This window comes from Phalacrocorax aristotelis, chromosome 2, assembly GCF_949628215.1.
Source record: "Phalacrocorax aristotelis chromosome 2, bGulAri2.1, whole genome shotgun sequence".
Classification (NCBI taxonomy): Eukaryota; Metazoa; Chordata; class Aves; order Suliformes; family Phalacrocoracidae; genus Phalacrocorax; species Phalacrocorax aristotelis.
In genome coordinates this window covers 17,911,791-17,939,485 of record NC_134277.1, presented here as the reverse complement: position 1 = coordinate 17,939,485, position 27,695 = coordinate 17,911,791, and the positions used below count along the sequence as shown (strand labels likewise).

The window sequence follows — 27,695 nt, the reverse complement described above, 5'->3', positions numbered from 1 at the left end:
GTTTGAGAGTTAAGACCAGTGAAGGGACATCCTGCATTATTGTAACTGGAAAGGCAAAGCGAGCTTTACACTGTGTGGAAAAAACCAAATATGCATATGGTCTCCTGAAACACTTCTGTGTCTAACCTATGCTGTGGTCCAGGCTGTGGACAACTAGCTTCTCCCCTCTCCCTTCCCCTTCCCCCTCCTTAGAATGCAGATTGTTGATTTCTTTGAAAACATACATGGTGAACTGTCTGTCTTTTCTTCTTTAGGGACCAGTTACTCTCCACAAGAAAATTCACATAACCACAGTGCTCTTCATAGTTCAAATTCACATTCTTCTAATCCCAGCAATAATCCAAGCAAAACTTCTGATGCAGTGAGTATTTGTGCTTGGTATTCATCCCTGTGTCAACCCAGTCATACAGTCTATGTTTTCATCATTTTGTCTAAAACAGGTGGCATGTACATTACCTGCTTCATTGAGTTTTCCAGGATCAGTCTTTATTTTATAAACACTTTGTAAGCCCAAGCTGTGGTTTTTATATGTTGTAAAACTATTCTAATTGATAATCATTACAGCTTTGAGGTACCTGTTTTGAATTTTAAAATACTAGATTATTTAAATTAAGTAGGTACACAGAAATATTTGCCATGAACTTTGTTAAATCTGGAGAAGACAGTATGATTTTACTTATTTCAGAAGCATTCACATTTTGAATTTTAGTCACTTGTATTAGCCAAGTTTTAGTAGCTAGGGTGGTGTTTCCTAAAAATTGCACTGCAAACAGAATAAATAAATTTGTGAAGTACAGAAAATTTTATAAAGATAATGTGTTTTTAAGGTGCAGAAAACTAATGTTATCAATATTTATATTACTGTATCTCACTGAACATACTGTTAGATAGTGTTTCAGGGTTGATAGGAATAAACCAGAGGAAACTATTGCAGAATGCAACAGGAGCGTAGTGGTCACATCTTTAAACTATCAAAATGAAACAGGCGTTTAGAGATGGTATAAATGCAAAGCCATGATATGGGTGCATATGAGGATGCCATGTAGTTTTAAAAATGGTGGAAGTTTCTAATTTTGTATATTACAACTTTCAAGTACTCCTTTATCACAACACTGTTTGTATTTTAAAGGCTTATGATTCTGCGGATGATTGGTCCGAACACATCAGCTCTTCAGGCAAAAAATACTACTACAACTGCCGAACGGAAGTTTCACAATGGGAAAAACCAAAAGAGTGGCTCGAAAGGTATATGTGTGTGTCTGTTTTCATTGTATAAAGAACAAACATTCCTGAAGCTCATTTAAGAGCAGTTGAGCTTATCTAATAGATTACTGCTATAATAGATTGTGGTCCAAGTCTACTGTGTTCCTACCCTTACCATGGCCTCTGGCACCTCTTTTATCCCTTGATGATCCAGAGTGGGAGGTGGAAGTATGGTTGGTATGGTTTTTGTTTTTTTTTGGTGGGGTGGGTTTTTCATGTTTTCTTTTGGTTTGGGTTTTTGCGGAGGGGGGTTGGGGGTGGGGTGGTTTGAGTTTGGGGTTTTTTTTTGGTGGGGTGGTGTTTTTGGGTGTTTGGGGGTTTTTTATTTGTTTTCTAATTTTTAAATTTTATTTCACTGTTAGTGAGCTGAACTGGTGTACTGGGGCTTCAGCAAGCACTGATGTAAGGAGGCAATGGCTGGAGTTCGCTTACCCCATCTGTAACAGCAAGCTCTTAGGCTAGTTTAATTCATCTCACATAACTTCACCCATAGAAAGTGTTATGTTATTAGATGATATAAGTTCTTACTTAACTTGGGTTTTCTTTTCTTTAGAGAGCAGAGGCAAAAAGAAGCAAGCAAAATGTCGGTTAACAGTTTTCCAAAAGATAGGGATTACAGAAGAGAGGTGATGCAGGCGACAGCTGCCAGTGGGTTTGCCAGTGGAAGTATGTGGTTTTTTTACAGTAACATATTCTTGCCTTGTTTGCATTACTGTTTTCTTTTCCAGACTTAAAAAGAGAAAGTAAAAAAATCCTTTCCTTAGCTGTTTTTTCTCACCTTTTTATGTAAAAAGGCCAAAGTGGATAGCACAGGCAGTTCTCACAAATGTTGTTTCTTAAAATAACTTTGAGCTTTTACTGGTACAACACTTGCTTAATGCTTTTCATGGTACTCGTTTTTGCAGCTTTTACTGCCTAATTTAACTATCCTTATAAGTAGTTATTGAAACAACTGACACAGTTTATGGTATAGTTGAACTGTTGTGATCATTGAGACCTGTCAATGTCATACTCTGAGCTTCAAAATAGAGAAGCTTCTAAAAGCTTGATTCACATCTGAAAGTAATAAGCTAATTTAATGGATTATGACATCACAGGTTTCAGAGGCTTGTATACATTATTGAAAGCATATTTTTACCATGCCAATACTCTTCACAAAGCCTTTCCTGGACAATGAATTTCTGTTACTTGGAATTTTTTTTCCCCTGATAATTAGCTTTAATCTTTGTCAGGTTTTTTCTGAGAAATAGTTGTACTGTGACATTCTTTCTGTGTGCTGATGTGGTTTGGGTGAATTTGTAGCATAGTTCTCAGGGTGGTTTGAAAGTAGAAGCCAAAGTATTTACCTTCCCCCTGGCCTCAGAGATGTATAAAGGGCTATTTTTCTGAGTATGCTAAAACATACTGCATATGCTAAAACATGCTGTATGCTACAGAAATAGAGCAGAAATGCATATTGCAGTTACTATTTGTTTTGTGACAGGTAAAAATCTAGGAATCAATAAAAAGAATTAGTCTATATTTTCTTGGTATGTTCCCTGTGTAGCATATTTTAAAGTCTATGATCATGTGACAAATGCAGATTAGTCACTCATTTAATATATAGTTGTCTTGAATTAATTCAACTGAAAGTAAATTCTTTGTAGTAGTACTCAAGTAACTTGCAGTGGAATTCTTTGAAGGCTTGAATATGAAACTATTAAATTATACTTGATGTCCAGGATTTTCAATGAACAAAAGAAAAATGGCACAAATTATCTCTTCACACTAAAAAAATAAGATGGAAATAATAGATTTTGATTTAGATTTTTTAGGCGACTTCAAAAGTTAACTTGACTGTAACGCTCGTTATAAAGCAGCCTTTCATCAAAACACAGTGCTTAAACGGAACTCTAAATCAAGCAAAGGTCAGAGAAAATGCATTTTGTCAGTGAGTAAAATTAAATTTTGCCTTTTTTGATGCTGATCTACTTGAGGCTTTTTTAATCGTAAGAAGTTCAATCAGCTCTAGTTGTTGATGTGCAGCTGTATTAATCAAAGTCATTGCAATCTTAGACAAGTTTCTAATTTAATTTTTTTTTCTTATTGCAACATTACTTGGGGAATCCTGAAAAAAGTGGAAGACAAGCATTCCGGTGACGCCAGCAGTATGCTCCCACAGAATATTTTATCTCAAACAAGCAGGCACAATGACAGAGACTACAGACTGCCAAGAGCAGAGACTCACAGTAGTTCTACTCCAGTACAGCATCCCATCAAACCAGTGGTTCATCCAACTGCTACCCCAAGCACTGTTCCTCCTAGTCCATTTTCTCTACAATCTGATCACCAGCCAAAGAAATCCTTTGATGCTAATGGAGCATCTACTTTATCAAAACTGCCTACGCCCACATCTTCCATCCCTGCACAGAAAACAGAGAGAAAAGGTACGTCTAATGAAATTCCTTCTATTATTTAAGATGATGCATTGTATTTGCGTTGCTTGTTCAAAGTATGTTAGTTCTAGAATTCAAAGATATTTTTCCTGTTGATTGTGTGTGCTTAGAACCGGATTACTGTTTTGATGTGTTTATTTCCCCTTAAACCATGTTTGCTATATCTTGCAAAGCTTCAAATTGACACTGCAATATTTGCTGTTTACTGGCTTATTCTGTAAATTCCAAATGATAATTTAAAAGACACATTTTAGTAGGACGTAGTTTAATTTTTGTCCTCTCTCATGGTATTTTGGATCTTTGCCATTATTCGAGTTCCTAACATAGTGTGGTTACACCACTTGAAAGTAATTTTGGACCATTATATTTTATGAACTGCTGTTACTGTTTGGAATGCCAGTGTCAAACTTTTCAGTAAATGCAAGTGCAATTCTTAGAGAAAGCAAGAGTTTTCTACATGTCTGTAACAGCTACTCTTTTGTTCTGATCTGTGTCTTGTGATACACTGGATCTTAAGTTCTAAAGCTGCTGAAAGTTTGTATTTCTGTATAATATGTACCAGAAACATTCAGAGTCATCAAGCGAAGGACTTTACTGTGTGGTGTTTGTGACTCTTCAAAAAGTCTATATTTTAATGGGATTTACTTTGTCATTAGGGAAGAAGAGCTCAAGAAGATTGTGAGAATGGAGATGTGTGTTATTGGTGATAGCGTGATACTTTGGTATAGTCCTGAAGAAGTAGCACTGTATAAGCAAATTCTATTTTGGGGTCTGTGGGAGGGAGAAACATAATTTTTTTATAAATGTCTGGCTTTAATTTAAAATATTGCTTAATTAGTATTACACCAAATTAGTTTTTGAGAGATGGCTTGCTGCCCTGTTGATATTTGCAAGTCTGTCTAGTTGCAGAAGAATTGTGCAATGCTGAAAAGACCAGAAAGACTCGGATCTGACACTGGTCTTTTACTCTGCATTTGCTTTACTGCCTTTCATTTTTCTTTATTAAAGAATTCCGTCTTTTACACAGAGATAAGTGCACTTGGCCATCCAAAGTATCAAAACAATACCATACACTGGGAAATACTGCAACATAAGAAAATTGTGCATGTAAAGAAATTTTGTATGTTTTTCTTGCAATTTTTACATGGCCTGGTACACGAACGTTGACTCTAAACTACAGAGGAACAGAAGACTTTCAGCGAGCCTTTTTGTGTTCAACACAGTAAAGCAAGAAGTAAGGCGTACTAGTTTACTTACACATGGTTCTTGTACTGAATAGCGTAATTACCTGCTTCTGTTCAGTCTCTATGTTTTGACTGCAGCTTGATGCACTTTTAAACAAAACAGTGCAAAACATCCACGTCAAGTGTTATCTCCTTTAGCGTATTCTCTCTTATTTTCATTACTATCTTTAAAATATACTTAAAGAAAACCCTGAACTCTTACTCAGTTCTGGCATGTACTTGATTCCTGTTTGGTGTGTGATCAGACTTCAAACTGGATATATTCTTTCCCTGCTTTACTGCATGCTTGTATTAGTTGCTTCCACTTAAATTGAGCAACTGAATCTTACTGCAGTAGGAGGAATTTCCCACTGACAATGGCTACAAATGTTGGCAGGGAGTCCTAGTATTTCTTAAATATAACATTAATTTGAGAACATACAGTTGAGTATGAATAGCAAAAATGATCGCAAAGGGCGGTCTTGACACTATAAATCTTTCTTTACAATCGGTGTTACTGTGGATGGTTCCATATTAAATGATCCCTTGATTTCTGTATTCCTATGTAGGAGTTTAAGTTTATATGAGTTAAATGGATAGATTCTCTGTTATACTCTTGCTTCGTTGATATAAGTGTTTCATGGCACACTTCGTTGTGCGCAAATATAATACTCTCTGAGCTTCAGACAGGGTGGATTACAGAAAATTAGTAAGTAATTGAAGAACTAAGTTAGATGAATGTTAGGTTTGAGAGACTTATTCTAGAAAATGTGAGTTTTCACATGTTGCTTGAATACCCCTCTTACAGAAACAAAAAACTCAGTGCAGCTTATATTATGATAAGAGATCATTTAAAATGATTATTCAGTAGTCTTGCCTTTTTCTGGTTTTGGGCATGTTGGACCTTTTGGTTTTTTAAAGAAATTTGACCAGTATAATTTCTGCAGCATTTTATGCATCTACATTTGAAAGAAGGGAGGGAAGCAGTGCTGTACATAGGGGTGGTTTTGGATAGTTTGCTTCTGTTACTCATTTTCCCAGAGGTGACAGTGAACCTGTAGTACTATAGGTACGCAGTGTTTAAAAGTATTAGTTTGTAGCTGTTACACAAAATGAAAAAAAGAAAATGTCCTGAGACACACAATCTTCTAAAAGTATCTTTGTAAAATTGGAAAATAGTTTGAGGGGGTTATTTTTACATTAATAAAGCAAATGGACTTTGATCTTTTTCTGTTTGCTAGCTGTGCCATCCCTCTCCCTTTCTAAAAGGAGGTAAAGCTGTATTTTTTGCTTATAAAAATAGCTTGGTCCAAATGACTGAATAGTATGTGCAATAGTCCTTGCCTAAATGAATTCTTGCTTTTTGTCAATGTGTTGCTGGCAGCCTTATGCCAGCATATATGTACCACTGTTTTAATAGTTCTGTTCTTAGCGTGTATTTTTTAATGCAGTTAATAGTTGTGAAAAACAAAACAACAGAAAACCACAAAAACCAACAACAACACTTTTTTCAGCTCAATCTCTTTTGCTGCAGGGGTATGTTGTAGTCCCACAAGGAGATTGAATAAAATCCCTGGCTGAACTATAGCTCAGCTGTTAGCGGTAGTCCTCTGCCCTCAATGGCTGGCAGTAGTGGAGAGTTCCTGGGGAACTATTTGACCTCTACCCTTGGGTTTGAATGTTCCAGTCAGAATCTGCTGCTTCTGTTTGTGCTCACTGTGAGTGCTTTATGCAGGTAAAGTGTGGGGTTGCTTTTCCTACTTTTCGGCTGCTTTATCTGTAGGGCACATCACATTTTCCTATTTCTAATTTAGTTACTGAATCAAATGTTGTATTGTCTGTATCTTAACAGTGTGTCTGTCTGTAAGATACTTCTCACACCTTTCCTCCAAGTCCTATCAGGCAGCACTTCTGTTTCTAGTGCAGCAATACTCTGAAATTTTTCTGAGAGAACTCGGCAAGCTGGCCACTGCAATGCTGGGTGGGTTGTGACCCTGATACTGACAGACTGAAGCGATTGGTCAGTGACAGCTGAGCTTCTTCCTTATCCTTTTCTCGCCCCTGTGGTTTTCTTACTTGTAACACTTGCTAGTCTTTAGCAGTCAGTTATTAACATTGCCCCTGGTATCGTTGCATCTTCTTTGGCTGAGTTTTGCAGTTTTAAGTGTATTACTCAATTAATAGAGTGGTTAGAAAAAAATTACACTAGTGAGAGTGTTAGAGGTTTCTTCCAGTACTTTATACTTGCTTGCTGAGCATTGCTGTTACGTTTATTTTGGCAGCAGAGACAAAATATGAAAATTCAGTTTTAATATTGTAGTAATCCAAATGTGAAAAATAAGGATTTTTTTTTTTTTGTATTTTAGAGGATTTGAGCATATTTGAGAACCCAGTTACTGTTGCTGCCATAGTTTCATTTGGCCAAATGCGTATATAAAATGCATTGCTTTTAAATATTTATATTTTTTGGTGTGGCTTAAGGTCCTTAATAGATCAGAACTGAACTACGTTAAAAAGCTATATGTGACTGTCACTGCTCAGAGAACTTACCTGGTGGACTATACAGTTAAGGTACGTCAGCACAGATGAATGTGTTATGATTCTTAATCATTAGTAGTAAACCAAGCAGTTTAATTAGACATTATAGGTGGCGATTGTTTAATCAGTATAGCAGAGGTGAGGTTTATGGGGCAATAAGGCATTGAATTCTGAAAATTTTGTAATGCAGTTTTCCTCCCACGGAGAGCATGCTGTGAGAGCACATGTGCATGACTGTTGCTAGCAGAGCAAAGATACAACTCAAGCTCCCAATAGAGTGATTGAGTAATATTGTAGTGTTGAATTTGATGCATTGTAATTTTTTTTTATGCCATTAAAAACAAAAACATCAGTAGTAAAAGTTATTGGAACAGTCAAGGGGTCACACTGATGATTTGGGAATTATCTAGTCAACAGTAAGTGGGTATTACCCACTTATTATTACCCACTTATTATTTAATGACATTCCATGTCATTAAAATCTCTGTTGAAATAAATAATTTGTCCATATACGCAGCAGATAAGAGCAAGCTGTATATAGCAATTTTTTAAAGCTACTCTTTGTATAGAGAGTACTAGTGTGTTAGTTGTCAGGAGGACTGTGAAGGAGGTTATTGCACAAAAAATGTGTTTCTGCTTTTTGGTTTTTTCTTCCCTACTCAGTCCTCTGTCACACTAACATGTCTGAATAACAGCACACCGTGGGAGAGAAGGGAGTGAGCAAGTACTAGGAACAGGTACTTAAACGACTCCAGCAGGTAGAACGGGGTGACTGAAGCACGACAGGGGAGCGGGAGTGTTGGTGTCGAGAGCTCCTTGAACTAGAGTAGCTGAACAGTCAAAAGATTTAGTTTTTCACCCCCCTGCATGAAACCTAGTCTGAATAACTGTAACTGTGACATACTAAGCTGAGAATTGCCTTTCAGAATGAGATTCACTAGCGGACCAGCTGTTTGTTTAGGAGCAAAGCTCATGTCATGAGGAGCAGAGACTAGTAACAGCAAGGTTCAGCAGCCTTTTAAGATACTGCCTCAAACTCCGAGAAGCTAAGCTTTTGCCTTCTTGTATCTAGGTTCTAATTGAAGAACATTGTGGCACAACTGCTGAACATGAACTGTGGTATTTTTTCTGAAAAGGTTACTTGGCCTTTTTATTAAAAAAATCTGCACTGCTTGGAAATACGCAGTGTGATGTTTCCATTCTGACTTGACATGATGTTCCTGGGGCAAGCAATAGCCTCCAGTTCAGATACCTCTTCGGGAAACCAACAACAAAGATGCACCTTTGTCATACAGGTTCTTGTCATAGAGAATACTGCCTGGTAACTCGGACTTCTTTTTGTCCAAAAGATGTGATCGCAGGTCACACTCCAGCAGAGTAGGTTATGAATAGAAACTTGAGACTTTCATGATAGTAGCTGAAATTTGATGTGAGGTTGAGGGTCATTTGCATAGCATTTGTACGGAAATTGGTGTTGACAATGAAGAGGCTGCAGAGTTGCTCTGTCCAATAGCAGGCAACTTCAGTCATAGCCTAAGGCTTCTGCAGGCCTTGCAGCTTAGTTCATCTTTTCTTTAAGAATATTTTTTGTATGAGACACAGACCAAATTTGCATTTTCTGTTGTAGGTTCAAAATTAGTCTGATGTATTAATGGTTCAGATTAGGTTTATGAATGACTGCTGTGTAATCAAAAGCCTTATTTTGCAATAATATGGTAGCTGGATTGTTAATGAACCTGAACTTACGTTGGCACTGGTCTCTACACCTGTGTATCAGAGTTGTAAAACTAAAGGACTTAGATATTTAAAGATATTTAACGTTTCTCTGTATACTGTGTTCATTTTGACTGTGTTTCATTGCTGGTTGAAGCTTCAAATGCATTTAAGAATTACAGGACTGTATAAATATTTTTTTTAAATCCTAGTAAATGTTTTATAAAGTGGGAAACAGTGTTTAAATGATGAAAAGTAAACTTGACCTTGTGGCAAAACACACAACGGAACAGTCTCAAAGCAGATCAGAAAAGGGGAATTACGGAGGAAAAAGAGGGAGTGAGAAGTTTCTGCTTCTATTTGTGGAAAAAGCAGGGGAAACATACACACCCCAGTAAGTGATATCTGAGGGTTTTTGTGTAAAAGAAGAGTTTTGACTAGCTGTGCTAACTTCAAAGGTGAAACTCACAAGTTCCATATAGCATCATAAATTAAATCTGTTTTAAACCTTTGTAAGTATATTATACAAAAGTGGATGATCAATCATAAAGATGTATTCTTTCATGTTGGTTCTGTAATGTTAACCATCTCAAAAGATTGGAATGTTAGCGTTCGATACCGTCATTTTTTCACATCATTTTCTCTAGGGGTCTAGTCTGGGTGATTGTATAAAAAATATCTTTCATAGATATATTTTAACACACAGTTAAAATACCTGCAATAATACAGCTACAGAATAGCGTCTTCATATTGTCTAAAAGAATTAACGGGACTGCGTTGTTTTGATGTAATTCAGTTTGCATTTTTGTAACAGAGAAGCTCACCCAAACTGAAGTACTTTTACAGACCTCTTGGAATTCAGTGGTTTTGTATTACATATTTTGAGTCCTTTTATTCAAGGAATGAGTAAATACCCAGAACTGGTCTTGAGGTTTGTCTTCACTGTTAGCTTGAGTTTGCTTTTGATTCACTTTATTTTGTGTTCAAAACTGCAGCATGGGTGAAAAATACTTTCAGCTGTTTGGTATGGTGGTGTGGTTTGAAGTTCAGGTATTGCTTCTGCGAATTAATAATATAGTAGTTTGATGCTTCTTTACTTAAAATAACAATCTAAACGTGAAGACAAGCCTAACTACATAAAACATGTTTTGAAATTAGTGCTGGCAGTTGCTTAGTATATTTTTTTTCCTGTTTTGTTTGGATCTGTTTTGGTTTTTTGGTAAGGTTCTCAAAACTGTAGGGTAGGAGACTTGTACATATAAGTACTAACATGCCCCATTGTGCTTAATTCCCTTGCTTTTGTCTGCCAGTGTGTCTTGTTGTCCGTATTTGGACTGTGACAGATCCAAACTCAATTTCAACTTTACATGTTTTTGTTTAGTAGGATAAGATTCTTGTTTGCTTGATATGTCTTGACTTGCAGTTGTCTTAGTAAGTTTACTCTGAACGCCATAATGTAAGATTTTGTATGTAATACTTGTATAACAGAGACTTTTACTAATGACTTACTGTTTTAAGGGGGGGGCTAATACTTAATCAGCTGTCCTAGTCATGCATTACTGAAAACCATATAAAAATTTTGTAACTGCTTTTTTGCCCTCTTCAGTCTTTGTAACAATTCTTGTCCCTCTGTAAGGCCTTCTTACGAAAGCTCCTGGCCAAATGACCAGGTCCTGTTGCAGATATATTGAAAGCCATCCTGGAGGAGCTTGTGACTAGATAAGGCTGCCTCTTTTTTTTAGAAGTTTTCCTGAAACATTGAAATATGTCTGTGTACCCTGGCTGTTGCATCCTTGCAAGCTGTCGAATTTGGATTCTTCAGTGGGGTTTTTTTCTGGTTTAGATTTCTCAGCTACTTGACTGGAAAAGGTTTTTTTAGAGTATTTGTGACCTGTTATGAACTATTTCTGCTGTAACTGCATGGAAGCAGAAGTCCCCTTTCTTTTTACTGAGATTTCTGAGCTCCTTTGATTTACATATTGATAGTCACTTCAGGAATTTTTTTATTTTTTATAGGGTTCTTCTCTAAATTAGTCTCAAAAGTTGCAATTAAGGCTGTCAGAAAACAAAAGCTTTTAGAAATTTTATAACACTTTATTCTTACGTAGTAAAACAAAAGCTTTTCATTTTTCTTCTGTACTAAAAGTCAGCCACCTCTTACCGTGACCATCTCGCCAAAGAAAAAATAAAATCAAACATACCTTTAGAGTAAAAGAGTTTCCCAGCCAGTCATTTTAGCTTTCATTTGTATTTTTGCCTGAAATGTGGAATATCCAGCTTTTGACATTCTCTGCCTGTGTGAGGTGGGTTTTAAACTGAGGTGTTCAATATTATGGGCAAGCATCCTGGGTGAGATCTTGGATCCATATCCATCTTTCCAATCCTCATCCAACCTGTTGAATGCTATAGAGGCATTAGTCTTGACTGAATTTGGGGACAGACATCTCTCCTGGGTTTTTGGGATTGAGAGAAGGGGAAGCTAAAATTGAAATATAGTGGTCCAGGCTTCTTAAAGGAAGGATATTTGAAGTAACTGATAGTAAACCTATAGCAAGTTAAAATACTTTCAGTACAGGAATTTCTCATGGTACTGGAATGGAGTAGAAACTTTAATGTTAACCGGCAGTCAAATTTAAAATGAATTAAATAACTCAGATTAATTAGAACAAATTGCCATACAGTATAATTGACGTTAAGTACTAAGCAATTCTGTGGATAATAAGTGTTGATATTTGCAAAAAAATTAGATTAATAAAATAAAGGATATAGGTCTTGATGCTTCAGGAGAAGTTTGAAATTAATTATGGGCAGATATATTTTTAGATTATTTTCCATTCTCCTGTGGGGATGTTAATGGCTCTTGTTTTACTGTTTCTAGTACAGCTCATTAGCCTGTCTGAATCCTGAGCAATGTAGTTGGATTGCATATAATAGACTTGGTCTTTATTTTGTAGCTTCTTGCAGTCTGGTCTCTGAATAAATGAAGTATGGTTTATACCCTCCCCTCAAATTTGACATATTAGCCAACCTGTAAAGTCCATGGACTATAAGGTTTATGTTCATAGTATATTTTCCAAAGGGAGATTGGAATCATGGATTAAAAACGTAGAATATGAGCATATGCGCAGTAAAAGAAACAAATCTCTAAGGAATTTTTGGCCCATGTTTTCCAAAACAATTAGGGGAAGAAAATTCCCGTTTGTAATACTGGCAGGTTTCAGTCCAATACCTTGAAGTGGAGAGATTTTTTTTGTGTGTGTTCCTAAAAAATGTTAGGTTCAACAGCCTAAATTACACTAGATAAAGATCTTTGACTTTTGTTGCATTAATTTTTTTTCTTGTAACAATAGTTAATCATTTGATCTTAATACGAATATTGTACTAGTGAAATTTGTCAGGTTATATTGGGGAAAATGAAAATTACTGTCTCTTCTGTTCAGAGTCTGCATCTGTGGACAAGTCTGTATCCCATTCTTGCACAACTCCTTCTACATCTTCTGCTTCTGGACTGAATCCAACTTCTGCGCCTGCTTCATCTGCTCCTACAGTTCCTGTCTCGCCTGTCCCACAATCACCAATTCCTCCGTTACTTCAGGACCCAAATCTCCTTCGACAGCTGCTGCCTGCTCTGCAAGCCACCTTGCAGCTTAATAATTCTAGCGTAGATATATCCAAAATCAATGAAGGTAAGGATTCTTTAAAGTTGATGTAATCTCTTATTTACACACATTGGTATATTATTGGACACTAAGCTGTAGTAAATGCAAGCCTTGCTTTAAATGAAAGGTTGAAAAAATGAAACCCTAGATAAAGTGGTGATTGTTTTTGTTTCGTTGTTTTGGTTTTTTGGGTTGTTTTTGGTTTTGTGTGGGGTTTTTTTTGTTTTGTTGTGTTTGGTTTTTTTGTTTTGGTTTTTTTTCTGTTAAAACTTTTTAAATTAGCCAAGTAATATTTAAGGTCGTTAGGCTAAGAAATGCTGATGTATGTTAATGGTCTAATTGAGTCTGGTGACTTAATTGCTGTATCAGCATTCATCTGTTGCACAAAATTTAGGGCTTTTTGTTATATTGTTTCACGCAATGTTTTTTGTTTTCTGTATTTTGTTCTTCCATGCTAATAATAGGTGTTTGCAAATACTGAAACTTCTAGGGGTTCTTAAATCTTGTTGCCTATCAACTTTTTTTCTTTAACAGAACACATTAGCCTCTCTGAATAAAGATAGCATGTCAGTAATTTGGCTAGGAAGCTAAATTTTGTGCATGTAATCTGTGTATCCCTTAGAATTTTGTCGCATTGGCCTAGTTTATTGGAAGAAACAATAGAACTAGCTATAGTGCCTTTCGCTGCAAGAACAGATAGAGTTGATTCATTTTTGAATGCATTTTTATCTAATGTGGTGTCTGCATGTGGCAGGTTACTGATGAAGAAAGTGGTGTGGGATATTTGTTTGCTTCTTTGAACTTCTTGTACACTGATCACCAATTTAAATAGGAAACAAAACATTTACATGTAGTGCCCAGAGTTAATTATCTTTGACTTCTTAGAAGTGCAAACCATGAAAGTCAAATAGTAAAATGCTTTACTACTATGTATATTACGATTTTTTGTAAGGAAAAGCTGTCAATTGCCTTCCTTTTAATCAGCAAATATTATGGCTTCATTCAGTTACTAATAGGTGAGTTGGTTACTTTTTTTCTCCTGTGCAGGGAGAAGCTTTTAAAACGGTAGTGCACTGAGTTGGACTAAAAACGTAGGAGTATCGTGGCTGGTTGTGCTAAAAAATGAAAGGTCCAATCAAGACTCCAATTGTATTGTATTAGAAAGCTGCCAATTTAAGTTCCCAGTCATTTTCTCTTGCCATGTCTGAGTAATAGCTGTGTCTGTCTTGGAACAAGAGTATTTAGTATCGTTCTGACAGCATGGGGGCCTGGCTGGCAGGTCCGCGTGGGCAGAGTGACTTCACATGGCACAGCAGGACTGCCCTTACTGTGCACATGATGCAGTTATTTTGTGCTAGTGCTGGCGAGTCAGTTTTTTCACCCTTGTGCATGGGTGCTGTATGTTCAGGAAGCATCCCACAGAGCCTGTAGACCTTTTTGAAAAGATTAGTTCAGAAGCTGGGTCTCAATGGCTCATACTGTAAGACGTTCTTCCTTTGTAGTGCAGTTTTAAAACAGTTGACTGAAAATTATTAATTTTTTACTGTGAGGGGTGAGGGGACACACGCAATGGACAGGACAGCTAAAGCCAGAACAAATAAGCTGTATTTGGTGGTTGTTGGGTTTTGGTTTGTTGGTTTTTGTGTTTTTCTGGTTTTTTTAACTGAGTGTCTGGATTTTCAACTTGAAAGATCTTTTCTTTTTCCTTGAACAGGCATTCTTTCCCCCCGCCCTTCCCATCTCTTTTAGTGAGTTCAAGTGATACTCCTTTTTTTTTTTTTTAATTTATTGTAGTTTAAAAAAACCCCTACACATTCTGCATACTAAAAAGAACCAAATTGAACAAATGTTCTTTTTATGTTTACTATTATATTATTGATCCATAAGGTCAAGCCGAAGCGTTAAAGTTATTTTCTAAAAAAAATTTTTAGCGTGTGTCTCAAAGATAAAACTACTAAATAAAGGACTTGGTAAGACATGCCAAGCATTCATGTATTGAATTCAAAAATAGTTCAGTTGGCTCTTTGGTCTGTTGTGGATATGGGAGCAAAATCAGAAAGAAAATTCAGCTTAAATGTATTTAGCCAGTTTGAACATTTTAAAGCGATGTTCTAGAATTGCCAGTAAAACACTGTTTGTTTTTAGTTCTAACAGCAGCTGTGACACAAGCCTCTCTGCAGTCTATACTCCATAAAATTCTTACTGCTGGACCATCTGCTTTCAATATCACTTCCCTAATTTCTCAAGCTGCACAACTGTCTACGCAAGGTATTCAGAGTCTTCTTTTCACTTATGTAAAATTGTTATATTGCATTTTATGAAAGCTGATACAACTGAAACTTGCAGGAGTTGCCTCTTGTCATATCTTTGGCCATCTGGCGTGGAGGATGTTGAATGACTTCTTTTTCCAAAGATAGGATAAGAAATTGTTACTTGGGGAGCAGGAAGCTGACACACAACTAAGTAAATGTGCTTCTCTGTCTCACCTTTTGGGGTTTTCTTTTTATGTTAACTAACTCTATATAAGTAATGTGAAATATGTGCAAGACCCTCTCAATTTATTCTGAACCTTAATTAGACATTACTTAATGCTCAATATAAATCATAACTCTTCCTAGTTGAATACCCCTTTTTTGAAATATTGTGCAACTGTGACTCTTGGGGGAGGCCTTAAATTCTTTTAAAAAGTTCATTCTATCTGCTGGGGCTTTTTTGTAGTTTTCGGTAAATAGTATTTTTCAACTTCCAGGCAAGATATTCCTGCAGGTATCTTCGATACGTTCTAGTTTGTAACTTAATAAAGCTAAAAACTTAACAGGACTGCATTTATTGTTCTAGTTTATTGAGGAGGTAAGCAGTATTATGCTAATGCTAATTTTTAACCAGTAGTTAAAACACGGGCAGGGGACTGTTGGTAGATTCCTAGAATGGGGGAATAGGTTTCTAGATAAACTGTTCATGAATTCTTCCAGTTAAATTGAGTTAAGCACTCTAAAATAGGAATAACAAATGAAACTGAATTAGTCTCTTCATGTGTAAAAAGCATTGCATGATAGCTTCTTCTTTCCCCCCCTCCTCAAGTTTTAGAAGTGGAGGGTTTGGGGAAAATACAGTTCTGTAGTTAGGACTGTTGTTGAACATTTGATTGTTCTAGTAGTTCACCCCCCACCCACAACCATCTCAAAGTATGTTGGTATATTATCTAATACAGCATACTGCAAAGTACCAAAAGAAAATGTAGTTCACATTTAAGGCAGTATATGGTTTTATTAAAAACAATCTTTTTTTTTCCTTTTCTTTACAGCTCAGCCATCTAATCAGTCTCCAATGTCTTTAACATCTGATGCCTCATCACCAAGATCATACGTATCTCCAAGAATAAGCACGCCTCAGACTAACACCGTTCCACTTAAACCTTTGATGACTACGCCGCCGGTATCATCACAGCAGAAGGTAAGCTCCTTTTGATTTGTGCCATATTGTAGTAAGGAACTGTTATAGGTAGTATTAAGTATTGCTGCTATATATCCGTGTGCTAGAAGTTATATATAGGATGATAAAGCATGTATGTTATCTTTCCCAATAGAAACAGAAACAACTGGAAGCAACTGCTTGGCTGTATTTTAGCAGTACAACTCTAACATGGAATTCTAGTACAGTTTTCTACTCTTGAAGAAAATCTTGTGCTTGCCTCAGATGCTGTCTGGAGATATTACCAAGATACCAGTATTTTAATATATTTAAATGGGAACAAAAATTTATTCCAAAGGCAACAGCTGCTATAGTTCTCTGGACTTAGCCAAGAGAAGATTTTTAGAATGGGAGAGAAATTCTTGGGGAACTTGAATTGATGTAGTCTCAAATTTGGTTTAGAAGTGTTCTCGGTGTTTATAAGGTCAATATCACTATGTCCCTTTCCCTTCATTCGCCCTCACTCCCAGTAATTCAGAATTCCGTAATTGGATCAGTGATTAGGAAACATTAATTGAAGCTAACATATAAGCTCCTAAGGTTCTTCCTAAGGATGAAGTAGAAAACAAAGTTGTCTGGTTCCCCCCCCCCCCCGTGTGTGTGATCCCTCCAGTGGGTCATTCTTGAGAGGAAAAATGTCTTTTGCAGAATCTGAGCACAGTATTCCATATCCTAAAAGTGGCGATATTGAGGAATAAATATGGTTGAACCTGAGATTATTTATTTACTGTATTTCTCTGTCCAGCAGATCAGAGACTCTGTTTTGCTGTGCACAAGTGGGGAAAATAGATGTCATTAGAAACACTCAAGACGAACTTCCCTTAAGTGTTTTTCATTTTCCTTGTTTAAAGACTTTTGATTCATATAATAGAGCAAGTGTGGGAACAGATAATGGGTTCAACTACTTGTTATGAAGGAGGAGTTTACTAAAGGGGACTGAAGGCAGAGCTATTGACTTGCACCCTCTGGTGGAAAGTAACCTTTCACATTCACGATAGTTTTGTAGTGATAGGTCAAGCTGCAGGGCATAACACTCTTGTGCCTTTTAGGCAAATTTTAAAAAATAAAACAGAAACTGAGCAATTTACAGTGTTGTTCTGGCTGTGAAAAATAGAAGTCTGTTGAGGAGGACATGGACCTCTTCTGGAGGTTTGCTGTTTTAGTGCAATGGGAGCTTGTCCTGTCTCTTCATTGTGCAGATCTTTCTTTCAAGGTTGGGACCCTCATATTTTAACCCAGTCCATCAGTATGTTGCTCAGAGTATGTAGTAACTTAATCACATAAGAAGCACAAATCTAGACTTTGGGGTGAGACCAGTCTTGTTTGATTCCCAACCCCCCACCCCCCCACCCCAAATCGCTCTTCTCCACCTTCCCCCCACCCCAGCTTAGCTAAGGTGTCTTTCTTGCAATTTTCTGCTCAGAAGGGAACCTGAAGGCCTTTGAAGAATACCTTTATCTTCAGAACAGATTGCATTCCTCATTCTAGTTTAGATGCCTCATTTTCTTATATTTGAATTTTTCATGGGTACAAAGAAAACCAAGTGGTTCTCCCAGCTTTTTGTGACTGACAATGGTACAATGAATTGTGAAAGCCTCGTGTGTGTACTAATCCTCGTTCCTATCTTTGTTACTGCCCTTGGAGTGCATACTGCATCTATGTGGTCACATCCCACAGCTAGGTGACAAGTAAGAAATTGTCAAATAGCAGACTTGCCACGAAGAAGGGAGTTGTCCGGCACTTTTCAAATCCTGGGATATGAAAAAGAATCTTCTTGAGTTGTCAGTATCTGAAAGTTGATCTCTTCTGCTGTCTGCAACCCAGAGATCTGGATCTACTTTATAAATAAAGTTCTGGTTATGAGCTACATTACAAACATGGCAAAAACTTACCCTTTGGGATCTTCTTTATCTACAATGGTTTTCTGAAAGAAAACTTGAAGGAAAGACAGCTCAGCAGGATATTTTTTTCCCCCAAGACATATATCCTTGTTTTAAAGCATAGCTTCTATAGTATTTATCATCCTGCTATGGATGTTTTGCTAGAACTGTGCAGACAAACTTGAACCCACTGCCTTTCACCCAGTATAAAGGCCAGCATTATACCTATGAAGTAGGTGATTTGGTAGTAAACTATGCCTTAAGAGAAAGTGAAAGCCAGCCAAGTGTTGTAAGTAGGGCTAGTCTGTCCTGGTTAGACCAACTGTATAATTGAATATACTTTTTGGACACACAAGCCTTCCTGCAGGCTTTCAGTAGAAGCAAAAAACTTCAAGGCTAAACACAGGTTTGAGAGGGGTTGATCTGAGTTTAGTGTAAGTCTTAACTACAGCAAGGATGCCACTCCTCAAAAAAAAAAAAGTGATTATTTTATGCTTTGTTTGAAATTAGAATTTCCACTTATATGCAGGGCTGTGTGACTGCCTATAGTTAGCGACTTGACATGCAGGATTTCACCTCTGGTATTTTCAAAGGAGGATAGTATGTGTTTTATTGGTATGTTTATAGAAGTTCTTCTGAAAGTGGTAGTGTCTATATTTTGATAAGCATACTGTGACACATTTTGAAATTACTATATTTTAATCCATCTCTCCTTAAGACTGCACCACAATGACATGAGATTGCACATCTGGTTTATTTTTGAAGCACACATAATGTGGTTGCAGAGTGTTAAGTGTAGCAAATTTCTGAGTTACTCATTCTGAGCTATAATGTCTTTGCTTCAGAATGCCATTAATCCTGATGGACTGTTGTATGTTATTGTATACATTGGCACATTTTCAGTCCCATCCCTCTGTGAGGAAGTTATAACTCTTACTACACTGGGAAATCATAACCATAAAAGCTGTCTATTTTTAGGTATCTCTAGTAGCTTCACAGATTAGTAGTAATGGTCAACAGTAGGAGCTTTTCTTGGTTTTTGTGTTCCTCAAATCTGGTGCTAGCAACAGAGCTGTTGAAATATTAATGTGAATTGTTTGTGTGTTAGTCCCAGGAGTAACAAATTCTGGTTCAGCAGCAGGTACTTTTCTAGTTCAATAGGGAAAGAACTTTCTTGATAGTCCTTGTAGTCACATAATTCAATTCCATAAGGTGGGACTGAGATGAGAACTTAGGTGATAACAGCCCCAGCATAAGCATGTCTGTTTTAGTGTTCCTTTGGACATGTCAATCAGGTTAGCTTATCCAGTTCTAAAGAGTTCGAGGTAAATTATGCATGATCAAGATGTGGTGCTGTGCCAGGACACACTTGGTTTCAGAGCACAAGCTCGTTGGCTTAGGGTGCTTCTGTGCAGCAGGTGTAGGCAAAGCTGAACTGGCACCACACAAGCAGAGCCCACATACTTGGGCTGGCTCTGGGAACAGCCAATTTGCACAGTAGGGCTTGTTACTTAGGACTGCATGAACACGTCTGTACTGCCTTTAAGCTCAAGCTGGTATGTCTGCCTGGAGGTGTGCTGTATGCACACAGCAGCTCAGGTGTCACACACTCCAGGATCCTAGGCATCATGTTTTGCTATTTAGCCCTGCCAGTGTTGTATGCTTAGAAACTCTTCTGAATTTCTGCAAAGTAGCTGTGTAAAGTATCTGTTACACAGACCTATCAAGCCTATAGATTTTTTCATTTTTTTTTTAGCCCTTATTATCTTTCTGTTCCTCATACACTTACTTCCAGTGTTTGAAATACTTGGAAAATAGGGAATAGTTAAGAGCTTTTGTGGCTTGAGTATCTCACAAATTCCAGTTTTTCTCTACAATCCATTTTTATTTTTACTAGCCAATGAGCTGGTTAGTTTTCTGGTTTGGATCTGCAAGGTGATCGTATTATCTCTGATGGACTTTCCTTTTGAAATTGTTCCTTCTGTTCAAACAACTTCTTGTTACATCTCACAGGGTCAGCAAAATTCAGGCATTGATAGTAAAGTTCTTCATGTCATACATTTCATAAAGATATTTGAGTAGTCTTTCTTCATAAAGCAATTTATGAATTGCTATTATTCTGCCCCCCTCAACTGTATAGTTCTGTTGCTCTCAACACAGAGTGAGCTTACAATGTTCTTGCTTTACCTTTCCAGAACCATGACCTTTTCATGTGCTATTCAGAGTTTTTTTGACTTTTAATGATAATTGTAAAAGGTGGCTTTTCCGCTTAGACATAAAAGTATGTTTGAGATTACGTTAGGATTTCATGTATATTTAAATAAATGAACTTATGTCTTGAGTTTGCTTTAGCAGGGTCCATCTGACTTGTTGTCTGTGGTTTGTTTCACAGGAGTCTGTTTCTGAAACTGAGAGAATTTCTGGAGGTTCAGATGACCTAGTTAGTAATCTACACCAGCTTGATGTCAGCAAATGCCAGACAGGCTGCCTGACTTATGTTTTTTGTCTTTATGGATCCCTAAAACCTGTTTTTCTTCCCTCCCTCTTTCTTAAAATTGTTAGCTTGATTTTCCAGAGCAGGGGATAAATTTTGGAGCTGCTTCCTCTCTTGTACATACTTTAAAAAGGGGCAGGGGTATACAGAGTATAGGGCAAAAAAAAAAAATCTTGAACTCCATTTACTATAACTTAGACACTAGTCTATTCCCAAAGTTTTCATCCTGTTGTAGTTCAGAAAGTCACAGAAAAAAGACCGTATCTCACTGCTGGTGTCTTAATATCTTAAATGTGAATGTGTACTACAAATTAAAAGCAAATACCTACTGATGACTCTTTTTTTAAGCCATACATTAACTTAGAACTGAAAGAACACTTAAAAAGGTAGAGTAGCAGACTGATAAATATGCTTTAGGGTTTTTTTCTTCCATTTCTGATAGAGATATTGTAATACCCTTATGATCTAATTCTGCTCTTGACACTGTGTAATGTATGTTCAAGTAAAGAGCTTTTAACTATTTAAGTGAAAATTTTTATTTGGATAATGAACAATTCTGCTGAGGTTGAAAATGAGCTTGGTGCTCACATGGAAGATATGCTCAAAAATGAAATTTGGTGTAACTATTTTACCTAATAAACTTGCAATATTTTGACAAGTCAGATGTATCTAAATTTTCTTCTGTTATGTCTATTAAGTACTCCTTCTATTTTAGTAAAAAAAACTATCACAGTTGTGGAACTAGACATGATTTTTTTAAAAAAAAAGAAGTACCCTGTGAAGAGTATAAAAATTCTGTCAACAAAGGACCTTGTATCAAAAAAACCCCATACTGGTCTTGTAACTTATAATTTCTGTGTTTTCTTCTGGTTATTACACTTGATATCTACTGTGGAAGAAATCTAATGAAGTTTTGAACTTTCCAGGTTGCAACTCCAGGTGTTAAACAAGGACCAGCTTCACAGGCAGCACCTCAGCAGCCGGTAATAGCTGACAAGCAGGCAGGTCATGAACCTGCCTCTCCACGAAGTCTTCAGCGCTCAAGGTATATTGAAATACTCCTCCGTGCTGTGCTCTCTTTTTCTCTGGATCCAGTGTATGTTGTATGTGTTACCATTTGTAGATTCTTCTTTGGCCTGTTTATTGGACATATGCTTTAACTCTGGTGCTACTGAAAGGATGATGCTAAATACCGCTGTTACAGAGCTAATGTGGTAGATTCTCCATTTTAGGACTGCCACTAGAGTTCCAGTCACAGAAGCAAAATAGAGTTAATATTTCTGCCCTGTCACTGTGGAGTAAATTTTACAAGTGATTCCTTGTATTGTGATTTCTGAGTTTGGAGGTTTTCTTTTTTTCTGTGCAGTTATGGTATTAAATGCTTTATGTATAGATTTGCTTAGTCTTAGATGTTTGTGGTGTCTTGCTGGAGTGTTATTTGATTTTTTTTAATTAGTAAGAACTTGTTTATCAGGTGTTTTTACTGCTTTAATGAAAAACATTTTTAAAAGTGAGGTAAGTTTCGCAAATGCTTTTCCTTGGCCAGACTTTTGTCAACGTGGCACCCTATTCAGATATTGCGTGATAGGAACATTTAGCCATGGATTTACAAGGTGGGCTTAGAATCTGTATCCTGCCTAAAAATTGTCTTCTGGGAAGATGGGCGTTTCACTCTGTAGGATGCTGTAGTCTTTATCATATTGATTCCAGGGGCAGTAACCAAAGATTTGTCCTGAGATCCTCCTGTGATGGAGTCATGGTCTAGAACTGTGGCAGGAGGAGATTGCAGGTTGACTTTTTAAAAAGTGCATCATCGCAATGGATTCCTGCGAATCTACAAGGTGTTGCATTTCTTAAAAGCAAGATTTTTAGAGTGGTTGCACAAGGTGTGTGGTATGATACTTAAAAAAAAAAAAAAAAACACCAACCCAAAAAACAACACCAAATACACCCCTAACAACAAACCAACACTCTCCTTGTCAGCATACCTGAAGCTACATGGTAGTACTTTCCAGGTTATAAAATAGTGAGGTCCTTTTACCTGTCCTTCTGGGACTAATAGTAAAAGGGACCTTTGGTTATGTGTCATCTAACTTACTGTTAGATTTTCAAATATGTGTTAGTTTTCGTTGTTTTTGTGGGGAGAGAGGGGTAGTTTTGGGTTTGTTTTTTTGGGGGTGTGGGGAGGGTGGGTCTTTTGGTGGTCCTATCCCAGTGAGTGGCTTTACTGGAATCACTGCGATATCAGTTTGAGGGTACAAACAGAAGCAAGTTTAGAATTTTTGTGTTTTGGGGAATAGCTCTCGGTCACAAAGCATTTTGTCCTTTGCTTATCACCCTTTCCCCTCTGGCTAAGGAAGATAGTTTTATTCTTGGAAACATTCACTGTGGCCTGGAGTCTGTGTGAAGTGATACTGGTGGGCAGTTGGCCTGCTGATCTATACACCGTATCGTGTGTTGTTGTTTCCCCCACCCCCTTTTAGATCATAGGACTTCCTGCTCTGTCATAACCCTTACCCACATCGAGTTCCCTTCAGGGATCTACGGGCCCTCTGCAAACCATTGCTGTGCTTGGCATTGGCATTTTGCTGGAGGAAGTAAGCTGAGTTTGTCCCAGCAGCTGTACCGCTGAAGCGGAGGGGCCTTGTAGGTAGCACTATCCCGTATTTGAGGAAGGGGCAGCGCAGGAGGCAGTGCGCAAATAGATGAGAGTGTGCAGCCTAATATCAAAGATATTGTGACAATATTAGTATTGTTTAGTATCCTATATATCTCAAATTTTTACATGTTTGTGACAGCAGTATATTGTGCATCACAAGTTCATACGTTTCTTTTGGAAGTGTCTCATTTGCAAAACCTGAAAGATTAAGGAACAGGTAATTTGGAAAAAAACGAGGCAACTGGTGTTTTCTTCTGTTCAGTGCAGTGGAGTTGAATGAAAATGGACCAGCTCAGATGTAGATTTACTCATCCACAAAAGATTTCCGGTGTGTGGGCAGTGCTTCTGAACTGATCTACAACAGATTTTTCCTTTGTAGGTGAAGGCAGTCAGCTGGATCGGGAACTGCCCTTGGGGCTAACTCCCGTTACTTTTTTTTTTTTATAGGAATGAATAACTTAGCGACCTGAACTGTGGACAGGTGGTCCAAAAGGAGGTTCTATGAATTAAGGTTGCATTTTTCTACAGCTTAAATAGAGATTAATTGTACAGAAGTTAATCGCAACTACGTTTTCTTTGCTTCTATTATTGCTAGAAGTTTTAAGCAAATGGAGCTAAAATTATTTTTAACATGTTTGGGAGGAAGCACTGTTGAAGTATGTGAATAGCTACTGATAACTTTAGTTGTGAACGTTTCAATCATGTAAGTTAGGAAACTAATGCAGTATAAGCATACAGTGAGTCTTTTTGCAAGAGGTAATTCCAAAGACACACCATGAATTATGGCTGCTTTAAAAATGGAACTAAATGAGTGCTTTTCTTCCATAATTAGTAGTTTCATCAGGTCGCTGGTTCCTCTCTATCTCCAGAAAGGTCTGGGAATATTTTTCCTTTACCTTAGAACATGCAAAACTGGTGGAGGGGGAGATGTTTCCTCCTATTTTTGGTAGGTTGTAAGATTTTTTGCAGTTGAGTAGTGTATTTCAGAATCACCCTGTTTTCATACTCTTGCACAGATGTTTTTGCTTCTCTGGAAGCATTCTGTTACCTGTAGCATAGGTACCTTTAGCTCATCCAGCCGCTGAGGCAGGTATTTGGCTTTATTGAAGCATTTAAAGATATAGCAGTAGTTTGGAACTATCATTGCTGCACTCGTAGCTCCCCCTGCTGCTAACATAGCAGTGGTAGGATATCTTGTGATGGTATGTGATACAACTTTATTTTTGAGAAACGCAGAGATTTTTTTATTTTATTTTCCTGAGAAGTTTCTGATGTGTTGGAGTGATTTTTACTGATGAAGTAGGAGTCAGAGAAGCTGGGTTGATAAATGGAGAGGAGGCAATTCATAGGGGAACTTTGATCCTATTAGAACTAAGTAGTAAACAAGCATTGAAGGTGATGCCTCAGTTCTACTTATTTAGTAAATGTAGCTTTTCTCTGTACCATCAGTGTGCTGATGCTGTATGAATACATAGAAACAGAATAATTTAGGCTGGAAGGGACTTCTGGATGTGATCTGATCCAAGTCACAACTCAAAGTAGGACCGGCAAGTTTGAATTGCTATGGGGATTTCGGTGATTTTTGAATATTTCTGAGCATCTTCTTTTAATGTTTGACTACCCTTACGGTGAAATGGTTTTTCCTTATGTCGAATTAGAATTTCCCTTGGTGCAACTCGTGTCTCTGCCTCTTGTCCTATCACTGTGCATTTCTGAGAAGAGTCTGGCTGTCTGTTCTCCCATAGGTAGTTAAAAACAGTAAGAAGATCCTTCAATCCCCTTTCCTAAGCCGCCTTTTTTCCACACTGAATAAACCCAGTTCTTTCAGCATCTCCTGATAGGGCATGTGCTTCAGCCCCCTAGTCATCTGCGTGGTCCTGGGCCACATTCCTTTGGTGTGCCAGTTAATTCTTCTCCGGCTTTGGGCTCCCCATTACACAGCGCTCCAGATACTGTGGCTCTCATAAGCTCTGAAGAGAGGGGAGGAATTGCTTTCTTCAACTATGCTATTGCTAATGTAGCCCAGCATGTGCTTGGCCTGCTTTGCCATGGGGATATATCGCTGACTTGCATTTAACTTGTCCACTAGAATCCTCAGGTCCTTTTCTGCAAAGCTGCTTTCTATCCCCTCAGCCTGTGCTGTTCCATGGGGTTGTTCCAGTATTGTTGCATGGGGTTATTCCTCCCCTGGTGCAGGACTTGGTCCAGTTGGCTTAACTGTTTGTTAACTTCTTCCTCTGCTGTAGGTAATAGTGTACTTCCACTGACTCTGCTGATGTGCTTGGGCATGTGGGAGGCCTGAGGGCAGACCATAGCCATAAAAATCCAGGAAAAAAAAAAAGTTGCTGACTCTTCTGGCCTTTTTCATGTCTGTTGCCTCTAGGTTCCTTTGCCTTGTAGAGGGGCAACCCACCCATTCCTTAACTTCCCCCGCCCTTACATCGTATATTCCTTTTTGCAACTTCTGCTGCCTGAAATCAAGGGAAATTAATGTCTAAAACTCATAACAAAGCTGCCTGCCAAAATCTTTCTGCATAATTTTTTTTTATATTCTAAGCTTTTAAAAAAGTTTGGGGGTACTGGAAGGAATGAGGTTAAAGTGTTTGCTGCAGAGCAGTGTGATGTACCTAACTTGCTGAATGTTTGTTTGGAAACTTGCTGTAATTCTTTGCAAGTGTGAATGATTGGGATAAATGACTGGGCATTGGACTCGACTGTAAAGATAGTTGCTAGGATTATTTCAGTCCTCAAGGTAGGTAGGTTATGTGATGAATTAAGATTCCTCTCAAATTTTTTTTCTTTGTATTACTTTCTATGTGCCTGCAAGTGATTTAAAGTTCTAAGAAACAGACTGAAATTATGGCCTGTGTTGAAAAGCTGCTGCCAGTGGGAGAATGATTGTAAACACAATCTTATGAGTAATGGCTAGGTACTTAACACAATTAGTACTACTATTTCTCAGTCCCTGTAGTGCCAAAGAATATCGTAACTGTGAGGTACCATCACTGTTATGGTGCAAGCGATGTTCTTCTGTCTTGCTCAAGATTACTGCTTTCTTTGTCTTCCCTTGAAAGTGTGGAGAGGACAGAGCAGACTGTTTTCATCCTGGTCTGTCCTTGTCTATGTTCGCATGGATAACGAGCACTGGTCCCACCTCTTCTTAGCAAATGGAAGAACTGAGCCCCTCTCTATGAGTGTGTGTGTGGGGTGATTGAATGAATGCTGGAAAGGGAAGTAAGAGTATAGAGGCCTCGTTTCTGCAAGGGATGGGGGAGTAGGAAAGGGATGTGCTGAAATGTCAGCTTCTGAGCTTCCCCACCGTGGGTTATATACTCCTCCCAGCACAAGTTCTAGTTTCCTAGATCAGATCACCTGGACAGCAGTGCTGACAAGGAAGAGACAAACCCCCGTACTCTGATCCTGCATTAGATAGTGGCGATGTACCAAATAGCAGTTTGGATGCTGGTGAAAGTTGCAGTGGAGTTGTCTGTTGCTGACAATATGGAAGCTAAAGAATAGTGATGAGCTCTTAAACGTAGCAGAACTGTGTAGCTGCAGCTGTGGCAGTTGTGTCAGATGTGGTTGGATTCATGTGGTATGAGAGTGTAGTGTTCATGCTGGCCCTGATACCTGGGATTCTGGACTCGTGGAAAGTAAATTTAAGTATCAGTGATTTTTACATATTTAGGGCGAACTTCTGTAGCTTGCTGGGTTTAATGTTAGGTGTTTAGGTTGTATATCGTAGCTTTATTGAGAGAAGTGGTACAAGAGAAACAAAACCCCCTACTTCTTTACCTAGAGAGCTTAGCATCCAAGCGTAGGGTGGAGGAGTATTTGCAGATTGGGAGTACCAGAGTCATTGATGATTAGTCAGACGTATCTGTTTACCAAAGATTTACCTAAGCAGTACCCACCTTTTTTAGTCATCACAGAAGGAATGGGCTTTTCTAAAGAGATGGGACTCTTAAGAACAACTGCTAGCCAAGGTCAATGTTAGAGTTTTTTAGTAAAAATTAGAAAAGTTTTTGACCAAGAATTACAGTTGCAAAACAGAATTGGAAAAGCTGTGTATTGATGTAGTGTTCACATAATGTAAATGTTGTGTTTGCTTGCATATGGAGATCTGAGTCTCCTTCTCTGGAAATATTCAAAACTAGCCTGGACACGTTCCTGTGCCCCCTGCTCTAGGTGTCCCTGCTCAAGCAGGGGGGTTGGACAAGATGATCTCCAGAGGTCCCTTCCAACCCCTACCATTCTGTGAAAGAGGACAGTCAAAGGCTTTGTCCAAGGCACAGAGTTTTTCATTTGTCTTACAGTACGCATATCAGCTGACTGTATCTCCATGCATCTGTTCTCCAGC

General features: G+C 37.9%; 1 protein-coding gene across 11 annotated transcripts in view; it reads left to right on the top strand.

Annotated features, from left to right (window-relative positions):
- WAC (WW domain containing adaptor with coiled-coil) overlaps positions 1–27,695 on the top strand; it is a 61,817-nt gene that overhangs the window by 25,649 nt on the left and 8,473 nt on the right. For 6 of the 11 annotated variants that reach the window (XM_075082561.1, XM_075082559.1, XM_075082558.1 and 3 more), the window contains 8 exons: positions 255–361; positions 1,130–1,245; positions 1,817–1,929; positions 3,381–3,689; positions 12,613–12,858; positions 14,977–15,099; positions 16,136–16,284; positions 21,603–21,721. In XM_075082561.1, the coding sequence (XP_074938662.1) occupies positions 255–361; positions 1,130–1,245; positions 1,817–1,929; positions 3,381–3,689; positions 12,613–12,858; positions 14,977–15,099; positions 16,136–16,284; positions 21,603–21,721 (1,282 nt within the window). Of the gene's footprint in view, positions 1–254; positions 362–1,129; positions 1,246–1,816; positions 1,930–3,380; positions 3,690–4,878; positions 4,933–12,612; positions 12,859–14,976; positions 15,100–16,135; positions 16,285–21,602; positions 21,722–27,695 lie in introns of all 11 variants that reach the window. The other 5 variants (XM_075082555.1, XM_075082554.1, XM_075082553.1 and 2 more) reach the window with 2 other exon arrangements.